This window comes from Staurois parvus, unplaced genomic scaffold, assembly GCF_062004578.1.
Source record: "Staurois parvus isolate SC_StPar_1 unplaced genomic scaffold, SC_StPar_1.0 ptg000719l, whole genome shotgun sequence".
NCBI lineage: Eukaryota > Metazoa > Chordata > Amphibia > Anura > Ranidae > Staurois > Staurois parvus.
In genome coordinates this window covers 1,622,280-1,646,337 of record NW_028318515.1, presented here as the reverse complement: position 1 = coordinate 1,646,337, position 24,058 = coordinate 1,622,280, and the positions used below count along the sequence as shown (strand labels likewise).

The following is a 24,058-nucleotide window of genomic DNA, read 5'->3' as shown; positions in this document are numbered from 1 at the left end:
GTACCTGAATGCATTAGATCAAGTTGGATCTATACGAGTCACCTGCACCTTTAGCACCTTACCTCAGTTGCTTTTGATTTAGTCTCTTCCAGAGTATGAACTAGTTCTACATTATCCAGCATGTTACCAGTAGACGTGGCAAGCTCTCTTAGCAATGAATCCTCCAAGTCCTTTAACAACTTTTTATTTTCACTGGTCTCTTGTATCAGATGTTCTCTTTGCTCTTCTAATTCTCTTCTTTCAAAGCCAACAATGACACTAAGTAACTGATCTTCCAGGCCTTTCAGGGTAACTGAGGATGACATAGAAAGGAGAAGTATAGGAAAGATTACAATTCTGCCTTCTCAATATTAAAGTTTAATTTGCCTACAGGTCTCAATTTATAGACTACAATCTTTAATTATACACCTTGTGATAAATACATCACCAAAATATAATCTTAATGATCTTTTTGGGCTCAAGTTACAGCTACGCTACGTAAATGGTCACCTTCAAAGGCACAAAAACACATAATGTTGCCCTAATTTGCCATGCAAAAAACTCTATCACATGCTATTAATTGGCCACACAGACTAGTTATTTTAAACACTCAACTGGAAATTTAGACTGCTTGTTGATCTGTCCTTTTTTTGCTATTGACAACTGTGTTCTAAGCTGTAATGTAATGCGGTCATTTTACTTTTAGGAATACGAATGTTGAAAAAATATAATGTAGTTACCAATGTAGTTATGCTCTGTCTTAATATAGAATTGCTATAACCACACATGTCATTATATATTGATGCAACGTGTCTGTCTCATGGTCATAATGATTAAGATATAATGACTGTTGCCCAATTATAGTCCTCCCCTTTCCTGAAAAGTGCTCCCAATTGCATGCTTCCTTCTAGGTAACATAGGAAATGTTACTCATGCTTCCACATGCTAAAGTTAGAACAATACAAAAAGCACAAGGTGAAGTGGCTATAGAGAGGTGGTGGAAGTGTTCTCTGTATGAATCTCTACCTTGTGTTTTCAATACACATTTCACTACTTTATTCTTTAAGCAAAAAAATCATCTGGTTTTAAAAAACAGCCATACCACCTAATTTGAATCATCAGAAGACCTTTGTTCAGTGTCACTGATGTCACAAAAAGAACTTCTGACAGTTTCAAAATATTTTGATGTGCCTGTTAATCAAAGTTTTATTGTAAGCCACCTGATGCTCATTTTATTGCCGTTAAGAAAATTGCTTAGAAGAGCGTGAGCTATGTCTTACTATAATAGATATTTGATTTAATTACAGAAAATTATATCTATACTCACCAGTATAATTGATCACCATGGCTTTACCAAATACTGATGGGGAGTACTTGGGGTTTGCTAACTTTGTGTTTAGATACAATTTGAAGTTTGGATCATAATCCACCTCTTTATCTCCTAAAATGATGAACTGGCGACCTTGAGCACCTTTGATGTTCTTCTCCAGAACATTGTCAATAACAGGGTCAATATACTCATCCACGTCTTGAAACAGGAATGGGAAGCCATATTTAATGGCCATTTCTAATTGTTTCAAGAAATCAGGATCATTAAATGAAGAAATCTAAAATAGAAAAAAAGATGTAACAGTGTAACCATACATCCAAGGACTGGTACTTAACCTTTTTTAATACATTTGTGTCATTTGTCAAAGGTATGCTTGATCAGTAACAAAACTTCAATTATTAAATTACTATAATGGAACTAAGAGTAGCTTGAAAAAATGTAATATTCAAAGGTTAGACCAAATATGATAACAGTCAAGTTTCTCATGAAAAACAATAAAATAACAGTATTAAAAAGAGGGTGCTGTACATGACTCTCTGCTATAGATGAGCAGAGAGGAAGGCTGTATAGCAGCAGCAGGCTCACAGTCTCGCCCTAGAAAGCATCTCCCTGGCGTTTGGCTCAGGACTATCTTAATACCATCATGAGCCCCTGGGCAAAGTAAAGCATTGGGACCCCTACCAACCTGCCCCAAGTTATGCACCTACTGTCAAGAATTAAAGTATAAATAGTTGATAGAATGAAACATATATTTATTTTTATTTTATTTAGTAGTTTTAACAAAATCAGTTTTAAACGATAAGAAAATGTGCTGTAAATCAAAGACTAATCAACACAATGGGCACAGTACAGAGGGGACAGGAGGGCAGAGTACAGGGGGAGATGTCATTCCAATTGTAGATTTAGATTAGTGACAGCATGCTACTGTCCCCGTAGCTCAGATTCTAGGACACTGCCAGGGACACAGCCATTGGGACTGCTAAGTAAAAAGCATGACTATCCCAGCAAATCCGGGACAGTTGACAAGTATGATGTAATGCAAGATTACCATGAGGCACACATGCACCTGGAGCCCCTGGGCAGTGGAAGTCATTCATAATTTGTGCAAATTCATAAGGACCTATAACTAACTACTGTTGTTTTATAACACATTAATGTTATCACTGGTTTTTGGCATTTGTGCAATTATCACAAGTAGACTGTTAATGTGCACAATTCATAGCACTTATGGTAAATTGTGAGAGTTTGTAGCATAATTAAACACAAAGTATTTTTTTTATCAGTGCAGTATTTTTATTTATACAAGTTTTAACTAAAGTAACCAAACCTTGGTTCAGATGACATAACAAAGTTAACTTTATTATGTTAAAATCCTTTGAAAACTGTTTACTCAGTATTAGGTGAACAAATTGGTGGATTTCAGCATCAACCAACTTGTTAAATGTTCATGGTGGAAAAATATCTCTTTGGAACATCAGATGTATCAAGTCCTTAACCCTTTGAGGACCGTAAGGTTTTGGAACGCCAAAAGAATCAATTTTTTTGTTTTTAAAGTTCGTACACTTCAGTTGCTGTAACTAAGCCATTTCATGAAATAATGGCAAAAAGCTAGATCCATTTGTTGTTTGTTGATAAGAACTAATATTTTGACTCAAACCCAAAAAAAAAAGAGTTTTAAGTTCTTAATCAGATGATACACGCAATTACAAACATGGGACAAATACGTCCCTTGTTCCTCAAAGGGTTAACGGCTTCCCGTCCGCCCTATAGCAGAAGTATTGCTACAGGGCGGCACGGGTGTGCAAAATCAAGTATATATACATGATTTTGCATTTCCCGATAGGGGGTGTGTGCGAGCACCCTACCCTTGCCACCATTCGTGGCTTCGGCTGTCAATCACCGAGTCCCAGCCGGTGATTACTCTCCAGTGCCCGGTGATTGCCAAGCAACTCCGAGGAAGGAGAGAACTGTTTGTAAACAAAACAGTTCTCTCCCCTGTCAGCTCCTGCACACTGCCTTGCATGGCTGTGCATAGCCATGCAAAGCAGTGTGCTTACAGTGAAGCACAAACACAGCCCAGTATGTAAAACAGCACACAGTGAACCCTTTGATCGCCCCACATGTAAGCCCCTTCCTGCCCAGTGCCATTAGTACAGTGTCAGTGCTTTTTATTAGCACTAATTACTGTACTGGTGTCAGTGGAGATTTCAGTGACACCAAGTCAATTCTCCCCAGTGTCAGAATGCCCGCCGCAGTCCCACTATAAGTCGCTGATCGCCGCCATTACTAGTACAAATTAAAAAAAAAATACCAGTATATATACCGCCATTTGTACACAATAACTTTCACGTAAACCAATTAATTTACACGTATTGGGATTTATTTTAGCAAAGACATGTAGCAGAATAGATTCTGGTCTAAATTTATGCCAAAATTATTAAAAAATATTGTTTTTTTTTTGTAAAGCGCAAACAATAAAAAAACGCACAGACAACCAAATACCACCAAAAGAAAGCAGTGGTTGTGGGAAAAAAAGGACATAATTTAATTTGGGTGCAGTGCTGCATGATCGCACAATTGTCAGTTAAAGTAACGCAGCGCTGTAACACAAAAAATGGCCTGGTCAGGAAGGGGGGTAAATCCTTTGGAGGACACGTGTTTAAGCTATAAGTCAAGTATGGTGTCACCCATTCTACTGCATTAGAGGCAGATACGGTGGAGATATAAAGAAGTAGAGTTCCCCACTTGGAGTTTTAACAGCATAAATTATCAGCTTTTCAGGATCTAGGCTTAAAGAACAACTGCACACTTGTGCTAAAAATCAATATTGTAAATAGCTCAGCAGGCTTGTTGCCTTTGTAATACATTGTAATTACCTTTGTAATATTAATGTTATACTTTAATAAAAATTGAAGTAACTAGAAATCACCTCTCTCAGCCATCAAAGCCTTGCACTGTAAACAGGTGTGAAGCTTCACTCTGTCATTCCTCTGCTTGCCCCAGCCACCCACTCACCCACTCACCCACATTGATTGACTGAAAGGATGAAAACTGACTGGTTCCTTCCACCGAGCTTTAGTTAGAAGAAGTGAAATGGCTCCTCTCAGCCATCAAAGATTTGCCCTGTATAGGTTTCCATATAAGCTTTTCAGCCTTTCACTTACTTGAACTGTACCCCTGTTCACAGCACAGTCTTTAATAGCTAAGAGAAGTAATTTGCCTCCTCCCAGCAATCTTGAGAAAATGCTGAGGATTGGAAAGCACATCTCAGGTTTCAAACCAATCAGAGACCAGGTCAGCCTTTCAACCAATCAATTAGAGGGTGGTTTGGGCAAGAAGAAGATGAACACATAGAAGCCTCCTCCCTATTTACAGTGCAGGTCTTTGATGGCTGAGATGATAAATTCACAGGCACCTGATTTTTTTATTGAGTGAGCAAATGGGCATGATAAGCAGAAGAATGACAGTTTGGAGTGACATATGTCATATATATGCTGGAAGTTGAAGAGCAAAGCTTACAACTTTCATCATATCCATTCTCGTGAGAGAGCCTGGATGGCGAAACTTACAGCATACAGTATGTGGCAACCATTTTGGTAGAGTTTACAAACTTGTGGTAAGCGCCCCAAGAAAAATCATAGTTTTTATTCAGAAAAAGCATAACATTTATAGTCCAAAGTTGACAGGTGTGCTGAGCTATTTACAATGTTGATTTTTAGCACAATGAAGCAGTATTTTGATCACTCTAAGGATGAACTCACACTTGTGTATTTTCAGCAATTATGGAGATTTTAACTCTTCCCAATTTTAAAACAGCACACAGGAGGGCACATAGACCTAGTGCATTGCCAAAGGTTTATTGTATAAAACAAAACATACCGCCCAATGGATGCTCACAAAAATAAATGTACACAGGCGTTGTATGACACAAAATCTCAGTACAGTGCAGGAATAGCATGGGCAAACACACTGTGATGCTGCCCTGGCAAGTTGACATATTTCAGGGGATGCACACCCTTCTTTATAGCTGAGCTGGATTGAGATTTAGTGTCATACAACGCCTGTATACTCGCTGAGTTTGGAGAAAGAAAAATGCTGACTATGACCCTAAGAACACCATGCCTACAGTGAAGCACAGAGATGGAAACATTATGCTTTGGGGCTGTTTCTTTCCTAAAGGTACAGGCTGACTTTGCCATATTAAGGGGCCAATGGACGGGGCCATGTATTGTAAAATCTTGGATGAGAACCTTCTTCCCTCAGCCAGAACACTGAAGCTGGGTCGTGGATGGGTCTTCCAGCATGACAATGACCAAACACATACCGCGAAGGTAACAAAGGAGTGGCTCAAGAGGAAGCACATTAACCACTTCAGTCCAGGCCAATTTTCAGCTTTCAGCACTATCACACTTTGAGTGACAATTTCTCAGTCATGTAACACTAAACCCATATTAATTTTTTATCCTTTTTCTGAGACAAATAGTGCTTTCTTTTGGTCTTTTGATCACCACTTGTTTTTTTTATTTTTTGCTATATAAATTAAAAAATCCCGAAAATGTTTTAAAAAAATCATTTTGCGCTTGTTTTTTTTTTTTATAAAATTTTGCAAATAGATAAGTTTTCTTCATAAATTTAGGTCAAAATGCTACATTCTTGGGATAAAAATAACCCAAAACAGTTTGTATTATTTAGTCTGTGTGAAAGTTATAGAGTGTACAAACTATGGGAAATATATTTGAAAATTGATCATTTGAGATCCTAAAATGCCAGACGCTGGTATGGCATATGGTAGTGATCAGGACACTGGTATGGGGTATGGCAGTGATCAGCACATTAGCATGAGGTATTGCAGTGATTAGGACACTGGTATGGCAGTATCCAGGATGCTGTTATGGGGTGGGGGGTGATCAGGATGCTGGTATGGGGTATGGCAGTGATCAAAACACTGGTATGGGGTATGGTGGTGATCAGGGTGATGGTATGGGGTATGGCGGTGATCAGGACGCTGGTATGGGGTATGGCGGTGATCAGGATGCTGGTATGGCATATGGGGTGATCAGGATGCTGGTATGGGGCATGGTGGTGATCAGGATGCTGGTATAGAGTATGGCAGTGATCAGGATGCTGGTATGGGGTATGGCGGTGATCAGGGTGCTGGTATGGTGTATGGTGGTGATCAGGGCACTGGTGTGGTGTATGGAGGTGATCAAGGCACTGGTATGGCATATGGCAGTGATCAGGGTGTTGGTTTGGGGTATGGTGGAGATCAGGACACTGGTATGGCGGTGATCAGGACATGGGTATGGTGTATGGGGGGGTTTTGTGCCCACTATGAAAGGTGGCAGGGCCTCCCTGCATTATTTATCATTGATATTGTGACGCAATGATCAGAGACACAGGGGCACTGAACTGGGGCACTGAGGTGGCTGGCACTGCAGTTTGTGAGTGTACATGCAGCCTGACAGGCTGCTGTACACTCACACACTGCAGGATCGCTTCTCTCTACTCTCACACTGAGAGCAGAGAGAAGCTATCTTTACTTTCAGTTTCATTGTTTACAATGTGAGTGCTGTGATTGGTCACAGCAGTCACATGCTAAAACACCATGTGATCGCCTGAACACAGCGGTAATCTGATCCGCTGTGTCCGGGTGACACACCAATCACCAGGCTCCAGGGTGCGAGCTCTGTGAACCGCACAGGAGCCACCGATGCGGGCTGACATACAGGAACATTAGCCTGCATCAGCGCTGCTTCCCGTCCGCCATCTTTGTACAATGGGCAGACGGGAAGAGATTAGGGTCATGGAGTGGCCTAGCCAGTCTCCAGACCTTAATCCTGTAGAAAATGTATGGAGGGAGCTGAAACTTTGAGTTGCCAAGTGACAGCCAAGAAACCTTAAGGATTTAGAGAAGATCTTTAAAGAAGAGTGGACCAAAATCACTCCTGAGATGAACGTCTTACCTCTGTGCTTGCCAACAAGGGTTTCTCCACCAAGTACTAAGTCATGTTTTGCTTGGGGATCAAATATTTATTTTACTCACTGAACTGCAACTCAATTTATAAGATTTGTATCGTGTTTTTCTGAATTTTTGGTTGATATTTTGTCTCTATCATGTAAAATACATATGATATAAAAATTATAAAACATTTCTTTGTAAGTAGGCAAACTTACAAAACCTGCAGAGGATCAAATAATTATATTCCCCACTGTAGATTAACATGTAGTTTCAAATGGACAGCAACATTTGGAAAAAAAAAAAAAAGGTTTAAAAAATATGAAAGATATTAAAAATAACTAAAAATACAATATTTATTAGTGATAGTAGACCTTAAAGTAGGCTCATATAAACATGAGTTATTATTTTCACACTTATTACACAACCAAAGCTCTCAGACTTTTCTTCTATATTTGGACATTTATTTGAAGAGATGAGCGGTAAACCTACCTTAAGGTTATTTCTCTCCTCTTTCCTTTTAATCCAGTTCAATGCTTGTTGTTGAGGATCTATGCACAATGGGAAACGACTTGCCCTAGTGGTCAGTATTCCATTCTGTATGGAGAGCTCATCAGGAGGTAATCCTTCTGATCCCCATCTGTAGGAAAGGAATATGTTACAGCTGCTGTTCTCCTAAAGTTCCAGCTGCTGCTTCCCTAAAATTCCAGCAAAAAGCTTAAAACACCTTGACCTACGGTCTGTACTCATTTGCGCAGCAAACATACAGTAGTTGCCATACGATGCTTTGAATTCTAGTTGAGACCCAGCTTAGAGTACATTTATTTCCTGTGGATAATTATTTTTTATGTATTGTCAAGATGTTCGCTTTTCAGATTTCAGTATTCCACTCTTTTCTTCCCTTGCTAGCAAGTGAGGTGAAAGAATTTCAGTGTTCTCTAATACGTATTAAGATAAAAGCGTGATATTCACAAGTTTTAGCCAAGAGATAATATTTAATTATTGGCCAAGCATTTATTTTGCAAGCTGCAACCCATACTGTTTCTCCTCTGTACTCCAGCCCTATAACCAGTAAAGCATGCCTGCACAATGAGTATCAAGCAATGGTAGCCCGAGTCCAAAGTATGCCTGTGCACTTAATAGTTCCATTACGTCATACATATGACAAGGCATGCTTTGGAATATGAATCTGGATAATACAGAAGAACAGGCTGAAACTGTTGGCTGGAAAGCACTGCCTTCCCCTTGGCAACATTTGAAGTGTGAGCAGGGGCGGACTGACAACTCATGGGGCCCCTGGGCAATAGGGGATCATGGGGCCCCTGTGTCCTTGCCCAAACTCAAAAAAGCCTATGAAAAAGGTGCCAGGGGCATCTCATGGGGCCCCCTACTGACCCCGCGCCCTCGGGCAGTGCCAGAGTTTCCAAATGGTCAGTCCGCCCCTGAGTGTGAGATAAGATTCCTATGTTAAAAATTAATGGAAGCAAGGGTTGGGGTGGCGCTGTGATTCATATTTGAATTTACACTTTACAAATGTTCATATTATACATCATTTTTTAAACACTGTATCACAATGGTAAAACTATAGACACACTGTAACTCAAAAGTCAGGGAAAAAAGTGAAAACTGAGGCTCAGAAGAGCATTAGTGCCTGGGTTGTGCAGGCTCCATTCACATGTATTGTTGAGAAAATACTGAAGTTTAAATGCTGTATACAATGTTCAGCTTCATGCACCCTTTCATACCCAGTGGTTGGTGAGTGATTGGGAAGGTGTTGAAAAAATATGTCCAGGGCTCGCTTTATGAAGCCTGTATGAACCTGGCCTAATGGCTGAAAGCCCTAGCCAAACGCATACAACCAATCAGCATTAGTCCTTGTTTATCCTGACTGGTCTAAATGAAAGATGCCTCACCCAAAAAAACCCACAAGCTTAAAGTGCTAGCCAAAGATTTTTTTTTGTTTGGATACAGTATAAAAAAGGTTTGGTTCATGCTGAAAATTTAGTGCTAACTGTGGGCTTACTGTCATGGTGACAATGCTTTCATCAGTGTTCCCCTACTCTACGAAGAAAGGGCATTTTTTTCCTGTGTGTTGCTATTGAATCAATGTCACCAGAATAAGAAGTAAGGGAAAATCTCTATAAATGGAGTCCTAGTAAAACACAACAAAGGTTCAAATTTCAGATCCTTCCCCACTCTATCAAAAACTTCAAAAATAACGTTTTGACTAGATATACACTTTAAACCTGTGAGTTTTGTTTTAGAGGAAAGGGGCAGTAAGATGAATTTTTTGTACAGTTTTAATTACATTTAGCTATTTATTTAGATGACATTTGTGACAGTTACATCAGATATTTAAATGTCATGTTAAAAGCATTCAGGTATAGTTTCAGTTTATAGTAGAACTATAAGAATTACATTAAAACAGGGAAAATTATTATAAGTTACCTGCTAATTTCAACATCATCAGTAAGTAAGCTCTCTATCCTGAAAGGCTGGCTCAGTGGGATATTGTGGTCCAGTATATCCTGCTGCCATTCTGTGTATACCATTTCTTTACGGAACTCCCAGTTGAAAGCTCCTTCATAGCTAAGAAATGCAGAACACAGCAAACAGTCTCCAAGTAACTTCACTCGTCTCTCCTTCAGGTCTTCCAGATCCTTGGTCCACCTACAGAAAATATATAAAACTTCAAATTCTGTGTTACTGCTGGGTTACATTAAGAACCTCTTTTTACACTGCATTAACCCTTTTCGTGAGATTTTGAGTGCAAACCTCCTTCCATCAGCAAGGGCATTGAAGATGAAATGTGGCTTTGTCTTCCAACATGACAATGATCCCAAACATACCACCCGGGCAACGAAGGAGTGGCTTCGTAAGAAGCATTTCAAGGTCCTGGAGTGGCCTAGCCAGTCTCCAGATCTCAACCCCATAGAAAACCTTTGTAGGGAGTTGAAAGCCCGTGTTGCCCAGCGACAGCCCCAAAACATCACTGCTCTAGAGGAGATCTGCATGGAGGAATGGGCCAACATACCAGCAACAGTGTGTGCCAACCTTATAAAGACTTACAGGAAACGTTTGACCTCTGTCATTGCCAACAAAGGATATATAATAAAGTATTGAGATGAACTTTTGATATTGACCAAATACTTATTTTCCACCATAATTTGCAAATAAATTCTTTCCAAATCAGCCAATGTGATTGTCTGGATTTTTTTTCTCATTTTGTCTCTCATACTTGAGGTCTACCTTTGATGCCAATTACAGGCCTCTCTCATCTTTTTAAGTGGGAGAACTTGCACAATTGGTAGCTGACTATGCGGCCTATAGGCTGTAAGCAGTTCATTTATATAAATTTGTACAGCAACATCATTTTTATAGGCTTTGCTTATCCTAATCTTAGACAATTTACATCACAGATCCATAATATACAGTACTGGCCTTATATTCTCAGATCCCAGTCCAGAGATGAGTTTATCAGCTGCGATCAGCCTGCGCTCCATTATTTCTGCTTCCTCTTGCAGTTTTTGCTTCTCTGTTATGGCAGCCTCATAGCGCTCTCCTAGGGTTTTCAGTTCACTCTGGATGGCAGCGAGCTCAGCCTGAATCTTCTCCAGGTCACGCTTACTCATGTAATAGTTCCTTTCTAGCTTTGCCACCTATATTGCAAAGAAAGTAATCAGTATGACAGGATAGGCAATCCATTTTTATATGATATATACCAGTGATGGCGAACCTTTTTGAGCCCGAGTGCCCAAACTGCAACCCAAAACCAACTTATTTCTTTCAAAGTGCCAACACTGCAATGAAACCTGAATATCGAGCTTTTGGTTTAGAAAAAACAACTCGTACAGTAGTGCAAACTAATTAACAGTACAGGGATGACCAGAGACTGCGGACAGTACAGGGATGACCAGAGACTGCGGACACAGTACAGGGATGACCAGAGACTGCAGACACAGTACAGGGATGACCAGAGACTGCAGACACAGTACAGGGATGACCAGAGACTGCGGACACAGTACAGGGATGACCAGAGACTGCGGACACAGTACAGGGATGACCAGAGACTGCGGACAGTACAGGGATGACCAGAGACTGCAGACACAGTACAGGGATGACCAGAGACTGCGGACACAGTACAGGGATGACCAGAGACTGCGGACAGTACAGGGATAACCAGAGACTGCGGACAGTACAGGGATGACCAGAGACTGCGGACACAGTACAGGGATGACCAGAGACTGCGGACAGTACAGGGATGACCAGAGACTGCGGACAGTACAGGAGATGACCAGAGACTGCGGAAAGCACAAGGATGACCAGAGACTGCGGACAGCACAGGGATGACCAGAGACTGCGGACAGTACAGGGATGACCAGAGACTGCGGACAGTACAGATGACTGCTGACCTTTGGGGAGGTGGGGAGCGGGTACCTGAATTTGACAGGTACCCGCTCTTACTTCCGCAGAGTTTTTTTTTTATCTTACCTGTTCCTTTATCCAGCCGCGCGCTGTCTTCCCGGCTTCTGTAGTGTGGGCGCTCGTCGGACAGCCGGATGCCCAGTGCGCATGCGCGAGAAGCGCTGCGCTTTGTGATTGGTCCGGCGGCTTCTGGGATCTGTCATGTGTCCCAGGTACCGCCTTACCATTCACAAAGAGCACTGCTTCTTGCGCATGCGCACTTGGGACCCGGCTGTCACGCACACTACAGAAGCCGGGAAGACAGCGCGCCGCTGGATAGAGGGACAGGTACGGTCCCACTGCAGAGCTGAGCGGCCGGCCCGGTATTCTGACACGGCGGCGGTGGAAATACCGGACCGGCCGCTCTATATTCGCTCCATAAGACACACTGACATTTTCCCCCCTTTTTTGGGGGAAAAAAAGTGCGTCTTATGGAGCGAAAAATACGGTATTCTCCTGGCGTGCCCACAGATAAGGCTCGGCGTGCCGGCTGTGGCACGCGTGCCACGGGTTCGCCATCACTGATATATACAGTATATTTTCTCTATTGTATAACATTCAGTACCCTACATGTCAGTAGTGGAAAAATATGATTAATGCTAGTGGAAATTAATCTTTTTTCTCTGTTGGAAATGAACTGTACCAACATTTCATATATTGGAAAATATTTTACTTTACTTTACATACTTTCGGGTGCACTGGAAGAGCAGATTCAAGCAGCTCAGATAAAATGGGAAGCATCCTGTTCCATTTTTAAAAGACAATTGGACTTTTTTAAACACATTTGTTTTCTAGAGAAATGTATACTCACTCCCTTTAATGTCTCTGGGAAAAAGGATAAATATCCTTCGCACAGGTTCTAAACCTTCTACATTTAATCCAAAACATAAAAAAGTTTGAGCTGGGGATCCATTCTAAGTCCTGCATACATATGCCATGCCACAGTCTTACAGGAAATAGTGTGGAATGGATGGAAACAAAACCTAATGATTAAAATATATTTTTATCCACTGCCACAAGTGGAGTCAAGGATGGCTTGGTGAGATATTACTTTTGTAATATCTCTGTATAAAGTGCTACAAAGCGCTTTGTGGTATAGGAGCGCTGAGCCAACAACCACAGTGTTCTTTTGAAACCTTGGAAGAGTTTGCTAAAGTACTAAAAAGATGGGAGCAGCAACAGTGGATTGTATTAGAACTATTTTATACTCCTATATGAACCATAATTTATTCTCATATATGAACTGCATTTTATTCTCAACAGAGTTTTTTTTAGCTTCAATAAGAGTACATTGGGGACATTTTACCTGTATATAAATATAGTTTTAAATATTTTGATTTTTAAAACATTCAAGGACTTTCTTTTTTGCATTTTGTTGATTTTAGTTCTGATGACAGGGGATGGTGTTGAGCCCCCAGAATGTGTTGGATTTTTTGCAGAATAAAATACTTTATGTACTGTACAAACTATTGTTGTGCCCCCAAATATTCAATAATTTAGTGTGAAAAGACAAAACTACTGCCATCAATTCTGTAGATCATAATTTGTATAGTAACACGTTCACCATATGCACACTGCAGATAGTAGACTCTACCTTTTCTCTCTTTGGCTTAATTTCTTTAGCCACATCACAGTAACCCATCACGGCATCTACAAATTTCAGCATTCCTAAGCCTGCCTTACTAATACTTTCCATTTCCTCGAGCGTTGCATTAAGGTTTTTCAAGAAACCTAAAAAAAACACCAGACGTGAGAGATAAATAGTTTAGTAAGCTGATTAATGGAAAATTATACATATCATATACTGTATAGTGTAGTGTAATTATATGTAGCATATATTATATTAACATATTAACATACAAAGCTGTCCATCATACTGCCTCAAACCACATCACTGACTTAATATCCAAGTACCACCCAACACGCACACTCCGCTCCTCTCAAGACCTCCTTCTCTCTAGTTCCCTGGTCTCCTCCTCCCATGCCCGCCTCCAGGATTTCTCCAGGATATCACCTATCCTCTGGAACTCCCTACCCCAATCCATCAGACTATCACCTACTCTCCTTTCATTTAGGCGCACCCTGAAAACCCACCTCTTTAGGGAAGCCTACCCCACCCCCTGCTAATTTCCGACCTCCTCCACTCTTCCTACCACTCCATTCCCCACAGCTATCTCCTCCTGTACCACTATCCCTTCCCTCCTAGATTGTAAGCTCGAAAGAGCAGGGCCCTCGAACCCCTCATGTATCACATTGTATTGTTTTGTACTGTCGCATGTTCTGTCTCCCTTTGTAATGTACAGCGCTGAGCGAACTGTTGGCGCTTTATAAATACTGTAAAATAATAATATAGTATATATATTTATAGCATTAACACCTCTAACAGTCTTGACTTGATTCTGTGTGATGGCATCGAAGTCCATATCCATAAGTATTCTCAGAAAATTTGGTTCAGACATCATTGCCTTTGCACTTTTCCAGCTGATCTCCTTGTAGCCTCTCATGGCAAGGATGCACTCGCATACAACCTGAACAGCTCTTGGTGGCTTGGCAAATGTCCTTAATAAAATGACAAACAAATGCCTGCTCAGATAAAACTACTTAGGATTTGAATATAGCATAGACCACTGCACACTGTTCACACTCAAATATCATGCTATTGTACTGTATGAACGACGCAATCAAATTGAAATAGGTTGTGTGACACGCTTTTGATTTATAGATATAAAAAAGCAAAAAAAAACGCACACAAATTCTAAAGACAGTTCTTAGACAAATATTCTGTATATCGTATATTTTATATTGGCATTTTAAAAAGGCTTCTGAGAATTCAGCCTTGTCTATTTACCAATGCTATAAATGGACACTTCATTAAATATTTACACAACATGTGCAGCAATGCCTAAGGGAAGACTTGCACTTGGAGTGTACCTATTATTTTGACAATCCACAACACAGCCACTCACATTAACACCTCACAACACTTCACATCAGAAAGGACCTCACTTGGCGGTGAGACCAGTACTTACATCCTCCTTCGAAGTGCATAAAGTAAGAAAGAGGCCTTATTGCATGTCATTTAACACACACTACAAGCAACCTATAAAAATGCTATACCTGAGCTGGATTAGAAGTGGTCTTAATTTTATTGCGTATGATTGAAAACAAAGAAAAAGAAAGGCAAAGATACAGCATAGAAACCTGAATTCTAGCCTAGGGCTTAGAGGTTGAAAGGAACCTAAAAATGAAAATTTTGCATTCTGTTAACTGTATGCAATTATTGTATGTATTGATTGTATTTAGTATATTTAGATTTTATTTTACATGCATTCACTTAGATTTTTGCCACAATAACTATATGCAGATCAAGTTGTCTAGCAAAGTGACAGAGGCTGAGACAAACACAGATGTGATTTGTGACCTTTTTAACTTTGTATACTCTTTTTCATCTGACTAAGACTGGTGGTGACAAGTCCTTAGTGCTGGCCATTTTGTTACTGGCAAGCATAACATTAATCAGTCGCTGTTGCCTCATCGTTCTTTCCAGTGCAAAGCACTTATATTATCGGCAATTAGGACCAGATTTATAAAGACAATCGCACCTCTAGGTTCACTAGGTCCATTAGCACAAAATGCATTGTGGCAGAGTCTGGTAACAGTACACAAACAGCAGATGGAGCTTCTGTGAGCTCAGGGCAGCAGTGTAAGTGTAGCATATGGACGCGCATTGGTGCATGGACAAGCCACAGGGAGCAAGCGTGAGGACAAAACATATAGACATCTGCTGATTTGGAGTGTAATGTAGAAAAGGATGCCGCTGTAACCGCGTGTGGAATCTAGTATGAAGATGACATCAGTTGTCGCACTGGCCAAGCCGACTGACGCATTTTGCCCTGCCCGGTGCTTGGTCACAGAGGAGTCTCTGTCTCACTCCTCCATGACCAAACTCTAGTGGGCGGGGTGAAACGTGTCAGAGGGCGTGGCCGGAGCAACGGCTAAGGCCATCTTCATATTAGATTCCTTGCGCGGTTCGAGTGGCTTCCTTTTCTACATTACACTTGCAAGACTGGATACTATCGAGAACACCGCTCCCCCTTCATACCGGTGAGGTGACTATTGAGCTCCAGCTTGGAGCGGCCCCACAACGCTACACATGCTTACGATGCTGATTTGGAGCGCTGTATATAGTGCTGATGGGAACTGAAAATATGCGAGTGCAATATTTTTTTATGTTTTTTTTTTTTTTTAAATCAAATAGGATTTTATACTCTGTGATTCATCTGCTTTCATTAACTGATGACCAAACATATGATAGGATGATAAGTGCAGAGAAGCAGGTGTCAGAAGCAGCCACCAACTGTGTGTAGTGTGATGCAACAGTGGAGAGAGGGAGAGGGAAAAAGTGTCTGCAAGCCAATAGCCTGCTTACTTTTCAATAATTAGAGAGGCAAACGAGTGCAGTTTTAATTTTTGGTCTAAGAATTTGCGATTTGGGGTGGAAACGAGGAGTTTGATCTCATGTGTGAAAGCTATTTTCAGGTGTAATTTTAACCCTTTGGATCACAATTTGAAGTGACCTTATCTGCATGTTGAAGTGACTGTCTATATAAAAGGTTTTTCCTTTTTGATGAAGACTCATCAAAGGGGATCAGAGTTGATTTTGAAGTGATCGTATTCACATTTTTTTTTTGTTTTTGGCAGTTGCTATTATTTAATATTGAAACACAGTGGCATACAGTATGAACAATTATATGTTATCATTGGTGGTTACAGAGGTTTTACATTAACAGTGCTCCCTAATACATACACATCTCAAGCTACTGTATAAAACAAAGTCTATTTTAAAAATACTGCAAATGGTACTGGGAACAGATGTATGTGAACATCAGTTAAGCTTAAAATTTTGAAGGCAAATCCAGATGGCTAATTTATTAAAAGTGTCAAGTATCTTCATTAAAATAACATGTGAATATTCACTTCAATTATCCAATTAGGTGAAAACAAATTCCTTTTCACTTTGAATACCCAATTATGAGCAGATTGTTTTCACATGACTGGATAATTGAACCTAATCATACAATTTACTTTTTTTTACCCATATGACTCTGTATAGAATCTCCTACTGAACTACCTAGTTTGTATTTTGTTACTTTGCTATTTTATCAGTCTAGTACTTTAAATCAAATAATTTAAAAGACACAAACTAACATAGAAAAAGCTGACATAAATATTAATGTAATTAAACAGAGTATACCACATGCATAAAAGTGCATCCAAAAAAGAGCAGATCATCACTTTAATTCTCTTATACTAAACAACCTGATTAATCTTTCAAGCACTGTTATGCATCAAATAGATGTTTTTTATTTATTTTATTTTAATTTCTGCAATTTAAAACTGCAATTGGACCCATACAAAAAGGAACTACTTCTTTGGAGAGGTTTTCATACAAAAGATATGAAAAATGGCAGGCCGATGCACCAGCTAGTCATATGAGCAGTAAAAATGAAAACAAAAACAGAGTATACCATACGCATAAAAGTTCCACCCAAAAAGAGCAGATCATTCCTTACTTCCACCTACACTAAAACATTTGTTAACCTGTTAATCCTTCAAGCACTGGAATGCATAAAAGAGAAGCGTTTTATTTATTTTATTTTCATATCTGTGATTTAACCAGTTAGTCAAGTGACCAGTAACTAATGAAGAAAAAAAAAAATTGTACTTACCATAACATCTTTTTCTTGGAGTCCATTGAGGACAACAGGAAGTCTTAAACCTTCAGGATATACTGCTGCCTACAGGAGGATTAAGCACCAGCAAACTAAAAAAAAATGTAGGCCAGCCCAAGGTATAACCCCTCCTATTATCAGTGTGACACAGTTTGTAGCAAAGCAATACCAAAAGCATCATAAACACAAAAAAATGGGACTGGTTTTCCTCAGTGGACTCCAAAAAAAAGATTTTACAGTGAGTATAAAAATGGGATTTTTTTGTTACTCACTTTAAAAACCTTTTCTCTGAGTTCACTGATGGACACAGATCTTCAGTGCTTGACCATAAGGTTATATCGTCAGGTACAGGCGTAGGACACTAGGCAGAAAAAGAACACAGCACCACCTATGGGCAGTTCTAACTGGTATAAACCCCCACTCTGCTGTAGGCAATCCAGTTAGTCACAAAGCAGTGTAAGAAAACTTTAAAAAGAGGAGTGGGCATTGTGTCCATCAATGAACTCAGAGAAAGAGATTTTAACGGGGAGTAAAAAAAAAATCCAGTTTGCTTTCCGAAGGAGTGTGCCGTGAACGGAAAGGGAGGAGCCAGCCCCCACAAGGAAGAAGCCCCAATCAACTATCTGCCAATCCCTGCAGCACCACCTCTTCCGGGTGCAAAGGTCGCAAAGACAGGGACAGCTGAACAGACTTCAACCTGGTGTAAACTCGACACCACACTCAGAAGGAAGGAAGGACACAGATGGAGAACACCCTTATGATAGGGTAAGGCCGCCAGCATCGAAGGACTGAAAGAAATGAGGTCAGGTCCTACTGTGGCAATGGCAAACGTACAGAAGGCACCACATGGCTAACCCCTTGGTGAAAGTACAAATTCAAGGAGAGTGAGTTCAAAGATCACCGAAAGAAGATTGCCAGGTTGAAAACCTGACCCTTAATGGTATGCAAGGCAGCCCTTCTGCAGTGCCCTGTTGAAAAAGCCCAAAACCCTAGCCACGGAGAAATGGAGTGGATGAACACCTAAAGCCATGCACCAGATAATGTAAGCATTCCAAGTGTGCTGATAAATCTCCCAAGAGGAAAACACGCACACAGGCAACATAGTCGGGATCACCAAATGCGACAACCCCCTGACTTGTAAAACCAGGCTGTCTATAGCCATGCTCTCAAAACCAGAGATGGCAAGCAGGGTGGAGGACCGGTCCTTAGTACAATGTACTAAGTAAGTTCTTAGTAAATGGCAGCTACCAGGGGGCATCCGCGACTAGCTAGCCACCAAACTGACTGGAATCCATTTGGCCTCCTTCATGCACAGCCAGAGAGAAAGGAACGTTAGACAATACTGACCCCACACGCCACCAGCATACCTGTCACATCCTTCAGGGGACTCCTTTCTCCTGCCAAGAACCTGGAGGAGAGACATCAGAAGACCCAAATCCTGGGAGCCCCATGGAAGGCAGATCAGACGGGACACGGGTGGGTGTAGGGACCCCTCTCCCCGATTCAACATCAGACGACTGAGGCATCCACCTGCCTTTTCCCAGTGCCTGGAATGTACAAGTCGGAGAGAGTTGGTACATGAAGGTCTGCTCACTGAGGGATGTGTGAGACCTCCAATGCCACTGTTGCACTCCTCATACTGTCCTGGAGTGGATACCAGCCAGCACAGCAACGTTTGTCAGATCAGAACATGACTGGGCCTCCTTGGAGAAGATCCGTCCATCGATCCAGACCCAGCTTGATCGCAGATAGCTCCAGGATATAGGTGGGCCTCCTATGGCATCCAATAACCCCTCCCCAGCTGGACAGGGTGGCATTCGTCGTGACAACAGTCCAGCAGAGGGGAAGAAGGAACTTCCCAATTTGCAGGGAGGGTGATCAAAGCCACAGGAGAGAAGCCCTGACCAACAGACCCAGATGAATGTGGTTGCCCAGGGAAGCTGTAGAATTGTCCCATTGGCTAGGAAATAACTCTGCAGAACCATTGCATGGAACTGTGCATATAAGACCACGTTGAAGGGGGACACCATAGGACCCAGAACTTGCATGCAAAATCGCAGGATTTTGCTGGACAGGAGTAGCAGGGCCGCTGTCTGAGCATCTGGAGCCTGTGCATCGGCAAAAAACCCTTAGGTGAGAACAGACCCAGATACTCCCACCTTGTGGTGAGTGTCATTGTGGACAGTTTGAAAATCAGAACCCATTCAAATTCCTGCAGGGTGCCTTGTGATCAACACATCCATCAGCACAGAACTAGTCTATGCTAGCAGGGGGGAGTCATCCATGTAGCCAGTCCGGTAATTCCCCCAGTGCCTCAGCAATAGCAGCACTGAGGCCAGCATCTAAGGGAAGTGCCACAACTGACAATGTGCATCCCCATTGCAAAACGCAAGAAGCGTTGACACCTAGCCCAGGGACATGCAGGTACGTATCCTCAATGTCTATGACGGGCAGAAACTCACCCCAATGAGGAGAGGTCACCACAGAATAGGTGGATTCCATCTTGAACCTCTGCACCCATAAAAGGCATGCAGGGCCTGTAGGCCCAGGATCAGGAAAACTCAACCATAATTAAAACCATAAATAGGTTGGTATAAAAAACCCCTGAAACTACTCTGCCTCTGGCCATTTCAGCATGCGGGTAAAGCTCCCGTGACAAATCCACCTCTCCACAGAAGTGGGGGGACTGTCGGCCAGGGGCAACTCTGTGACATGGACTCTAGAGAGCAGTCATATGTGTCCCTGCGAGACGTTTAACTTGCTGGCCGCCCCTTTTAGTCCAACATGGGGCTTGTCGCGGCTGACCCAGCACTGAGCTAAAGGTCTGCGTGCCCTTGTTGGCCAGGCTGGGTTGACACTGGATCTCTGCAGGAAAAATCACAGAAAAAAAGGAAAAAGCTATGGAACCAAAGATCCCAGCAGGGAACTAGGTTCCTACTCCTACACTAGGCAGAAAGAACTGGATTGCCTATAGCTGAGAGGGGGTTTATACTGTCTAGGATTGACCATAGGTGGTTCTGTGTTCTTTTTCTGCCTAGTGTCCTACTCCTGTAGGTGACGGTATAACCCTATAGTCAAGCATAGAAGAGTTGTGTCTGTTTAAAAACGTAAGAGAGGGGTGTGTAACACAGGAAATAACCACTGACAGAAACAAAATAAAAAACAGACAACTGGGCACTGCCTGCAGCTCAAAAAGCCACCTAAAGGACCTTACACCCGAAACTGGTATAAGATGACACAGAAATGTTCACCGGATAGAACTTACAGAATGTATGAACTGAAAACCAGGTGGCTGGAAAGGCTGCCTGATGCTGAGAAGCTCAAGAGGCACCCACAAACCTAGTAGAGTAAGCCTTAACAAGGGGTTGGAGAACCTGATTTTTGAGACTATAAGCTTAAACGATGGTCTGTCTGAGCCACCTAGAGAAGGTATAATCAGAATTCAGGACAAAAAGGGAGATGAGCAGTGACTGACAGATACACTTGCACAACTCGAACCACATCCACACAATGAAGACAAATTTACTTTTCATTAAACGGAGCCAAACAAAATGGATGGGAGAACAATCAATGTCCTGGTTAAGTTGAAATGCAGAGGGTACCTTGGAAAAGAAGGAAATCGTTGGACTCAACACCACCTTGTCCTTATGCAAGACAAGGCTACCAGTTCAGGTTCTTGCCTCACAGGGTTGATAGCTACAAGGAAAACAACCTTGTGGGTGATAGTAAAGAGAGAAATGATCATATTGGGTTTAAATGTTGGCTTCTGAAGTAACAGACGCCGGGAACCACAAGGTAGACTCCCTTCATAAAGGTTTTAAACAAGAGTGAGAGACCAAAGGTCTCTGAAAAAGAATGGAAAGAACACAGACTTGATCTATAATATTGTTGAGAGTCAGTTAATGTCCCAGACCCATTTGCAGGAAAGGTCATAGACTTATACAAAAGGACATCCACCTTCCACATCCAATGACAGACCTTGCAGAAAAGTGGGCTTCCTAGCCTTGAACATCATAGGAATCACAGACTCAGAGATGTCTCATCCTTTAGAACCTGGGCTTCAACAGCCATGATGTTAAAGCCAAAGACCAAGAATCAGAATGTCCCCTTGGAACAGTAGATCCAGATAATTTGGCAGGACCTATGGTACGCCTGCTAGAAACCTTAGGAGGTTGGCATACTATATCTCCTTGGTCTAAACGGGGACAATGACGATCACAGAAATGCCCTCCATCTCTATTCTGCAGAGAAAACAAGGAAGAAGTTTCGGGGGGGAAAGCAGAGATCAGGGTTTCCTTATCCTCCTAATCCTAACAAACTGGAGGTTTATTGAAGCTTCTTCTGAGGAAAGGACACTCTGTTGTGGTCCAGGACCAAACTCAGATACTCCAAGCAATGAGTCAATTTCATCAACAAAGCTTTAGGGATCCTCCTGGACCTCTGCAACATTTGAATAGTCAGAGATATGTTTTATGACAAGCCTTTACTGACTGGTCCTCAACAAGAGATTGACGGAGTATTGTACAGTGGGAATACTGTGGGTGTTGAGCACGCAAGATGCAGAGAAGAGGTAAAATGGTTGGGCATGTGCTGGTAGTGTAGTGGCCCTACAGCAAATCTAAAAAAAACAAACAAAAAACAAAAAAAACTGGTGCACTGGAAAGATGTCTCCCTGATGAAGGGTGGCAATAACAGAACTAGTCAATTCCATTCAGAATTTGTGAACCTGAATGTAGACAATCAAGGCTTTGAGATCCAAAATAGGGCAAATATGGGGGCATGACCGGATGCCCCAATGTGAACAATGCTTCTTTACATTTTGAGGTCTGCTCCCTACAACAATCTACTACAGACCATACACCTAAATTGAATGACCTTGAGGAGAGACTCTGACACATTAATTAACTTTTAATTGGTTTTCCAGAGGGATCTGAGGGTAGAAACCCAGAACACTTTACGGAGGACTGGCTCAAATCAGTTATGCAACCTGGTACCTTCTCTGCTCTTTTTGCCATAGAATGGGCCCATCGGGTACCGTTACATCCGCTGCCTCCTGGTACTCCACCATGACAGCTCCTTATTAACCATCTGCGTTTTTAGGATAAATAGCAGGGCAAACTGAAACTGAAATGGGAACACCATCCTCATCATTCCTGATTTTTCTGCAGCCATGCAAATGCAAAGTGCCACTTTTCCCACAGTCAAACACAGGCTATGTGATAAGAATATACTATACAGTATGCTTTACCCTGCTAAACTCAGAATAGTGAATGGAGGGAAAACACAGTTCTTCACTTCACCTGAGGATGCCTCCACATGACTGGATGGTGTTCTGTATTAGGCAACACATTTTTGAATCAGGTGATAGGAATGGCAGCTTACTTGCCTTTCCGGCTAAGCAGGTTCATTAACCTTTTGCCATTCCCAGGATTCTAGATAGTAAGGCTATCCTCCAGACTTCTACTGACCAAGGCAACTATGGTTCTGATGGGCTTGTGGGGTATCTGAGTGGCCAAAGGCTCCCTACTTTATCTTCAGAGGATAGGTTGTATTTAGATAGCTCGATTACCTCTGAAGAGATTGAGAAAACCTTAGGGATGTTTGCTAAACATAAAACTCCCGATCTGGCTGGCTTCGCCATTGAATGATATGTATACCATAAACATTACCTAGTGCCTCGTCTTAGGATACTTTTTGAGGCTATTTTTGAGGATCCAAATTCCATTTCTCACTTACATCTGAAAGACCTGTAGACTGCTCAAGGTGTCAGAGTGGTGTTGCGATATGACAGCTCACAGTAATCTGGATGGACTGATAGGGCTGCAGGGCACAAGCAGGGACCCGCTGTAAGATGATAGATGAGACTGTGTCTCTTTTCTCACTCATGGCACTAACAAGATGGCAGACAGTAGAATGTGACAGGTTGTGGGGGGAGGGCCGCAATGCATTTCCAAGGCCCTGCCTCCTTTTTCAAGATTAAATTGCATATTCCTCCGGCATAGCACTTTTATTATGAATAGCTTAGGTATGCTGCAGAAGCCCAATTTGGGCTCTGTAATGTCCAACTCTGCAACTCAAATTGTGAATAGGCCCTTCTTTGCTCCGATGATACAGGTCTTATCTCTACCTACTATTCATTGTTGATGGATAGACAACCCCCGCACGTCCTTAAAATGCAATCTTGCTGGTCAGAGGATGTCTCTGATCTTACTGAAGAAAACTGGCAAGAATTAATTAATTCTCATTCTAGTCCGGTAGACAGTCCTATCCAGTTACACTAATTATACAGGGTGTACTACATGCCAGTGCGCTTATTTCAAATGCACAAAAGAGATACCCCTACATACCATAAATGTGACAGCAAACTGGGTGACATCCTACATATGGTCTGAGGGGTCTAGCAGAATCTGACATTTTTGGTCACAGGTTACAGCATTTATTGCTACTATGTTTGATCTCCCAAATGTATGTTGTCCCAAATTGTGTTTTCTTGGAATTTTAAGGCTCTGGATATATCTGCGGTAACTTTTGTCTCCTGTTCACTTATACTAGGAAGACAATTGTCCTACAATGGACTAATACTAAGGTTTTACATAT

At 41.6% G+C, this 24,058-nt stretch overlaps 1 protein-coding gene across 1 annotated transcript in view; it reads right to left on the bottom strand.

Moving 5' to 3' along the window:
* Positions 1-24,058, bottom strand: part of DNAH10 (dynein axonemal heavy chain 10) — a 272,004-nt gene that overhangs the window by 48,465 nt on the left and 199,481 nt on the right. Inside the window, exons 61-67 of the mRNA XM_089653648.1 lie at positions 14,107-14,288; positions 13,324-13,460; positions 10,707-10,924; positions 9,714-9,935; positions 7,758-7,905; positions 1,307-1,586; positions 63-292 (exon numbers count right to left, since the gene is read on the bottom strand). Coding sequence (XP_089509774.1) covers positions 63-292; positions 1,307-1,586; positions 7,758-7,905; positions 9,714-9,935; positions 10,707-10,924; positions 13,324-13,460; positions 14,107-14,288 — 1,417 coding nt within the window. The remainder of the gene's footprint in view (positions 1-62; positions 293-1,306; positions 1,587-7,757; positions 7,906-9,713; positions 9,936-10,706; positions 10,925-13,323; positions 13,461-14,106; positions 14,289-24,058) is intronic.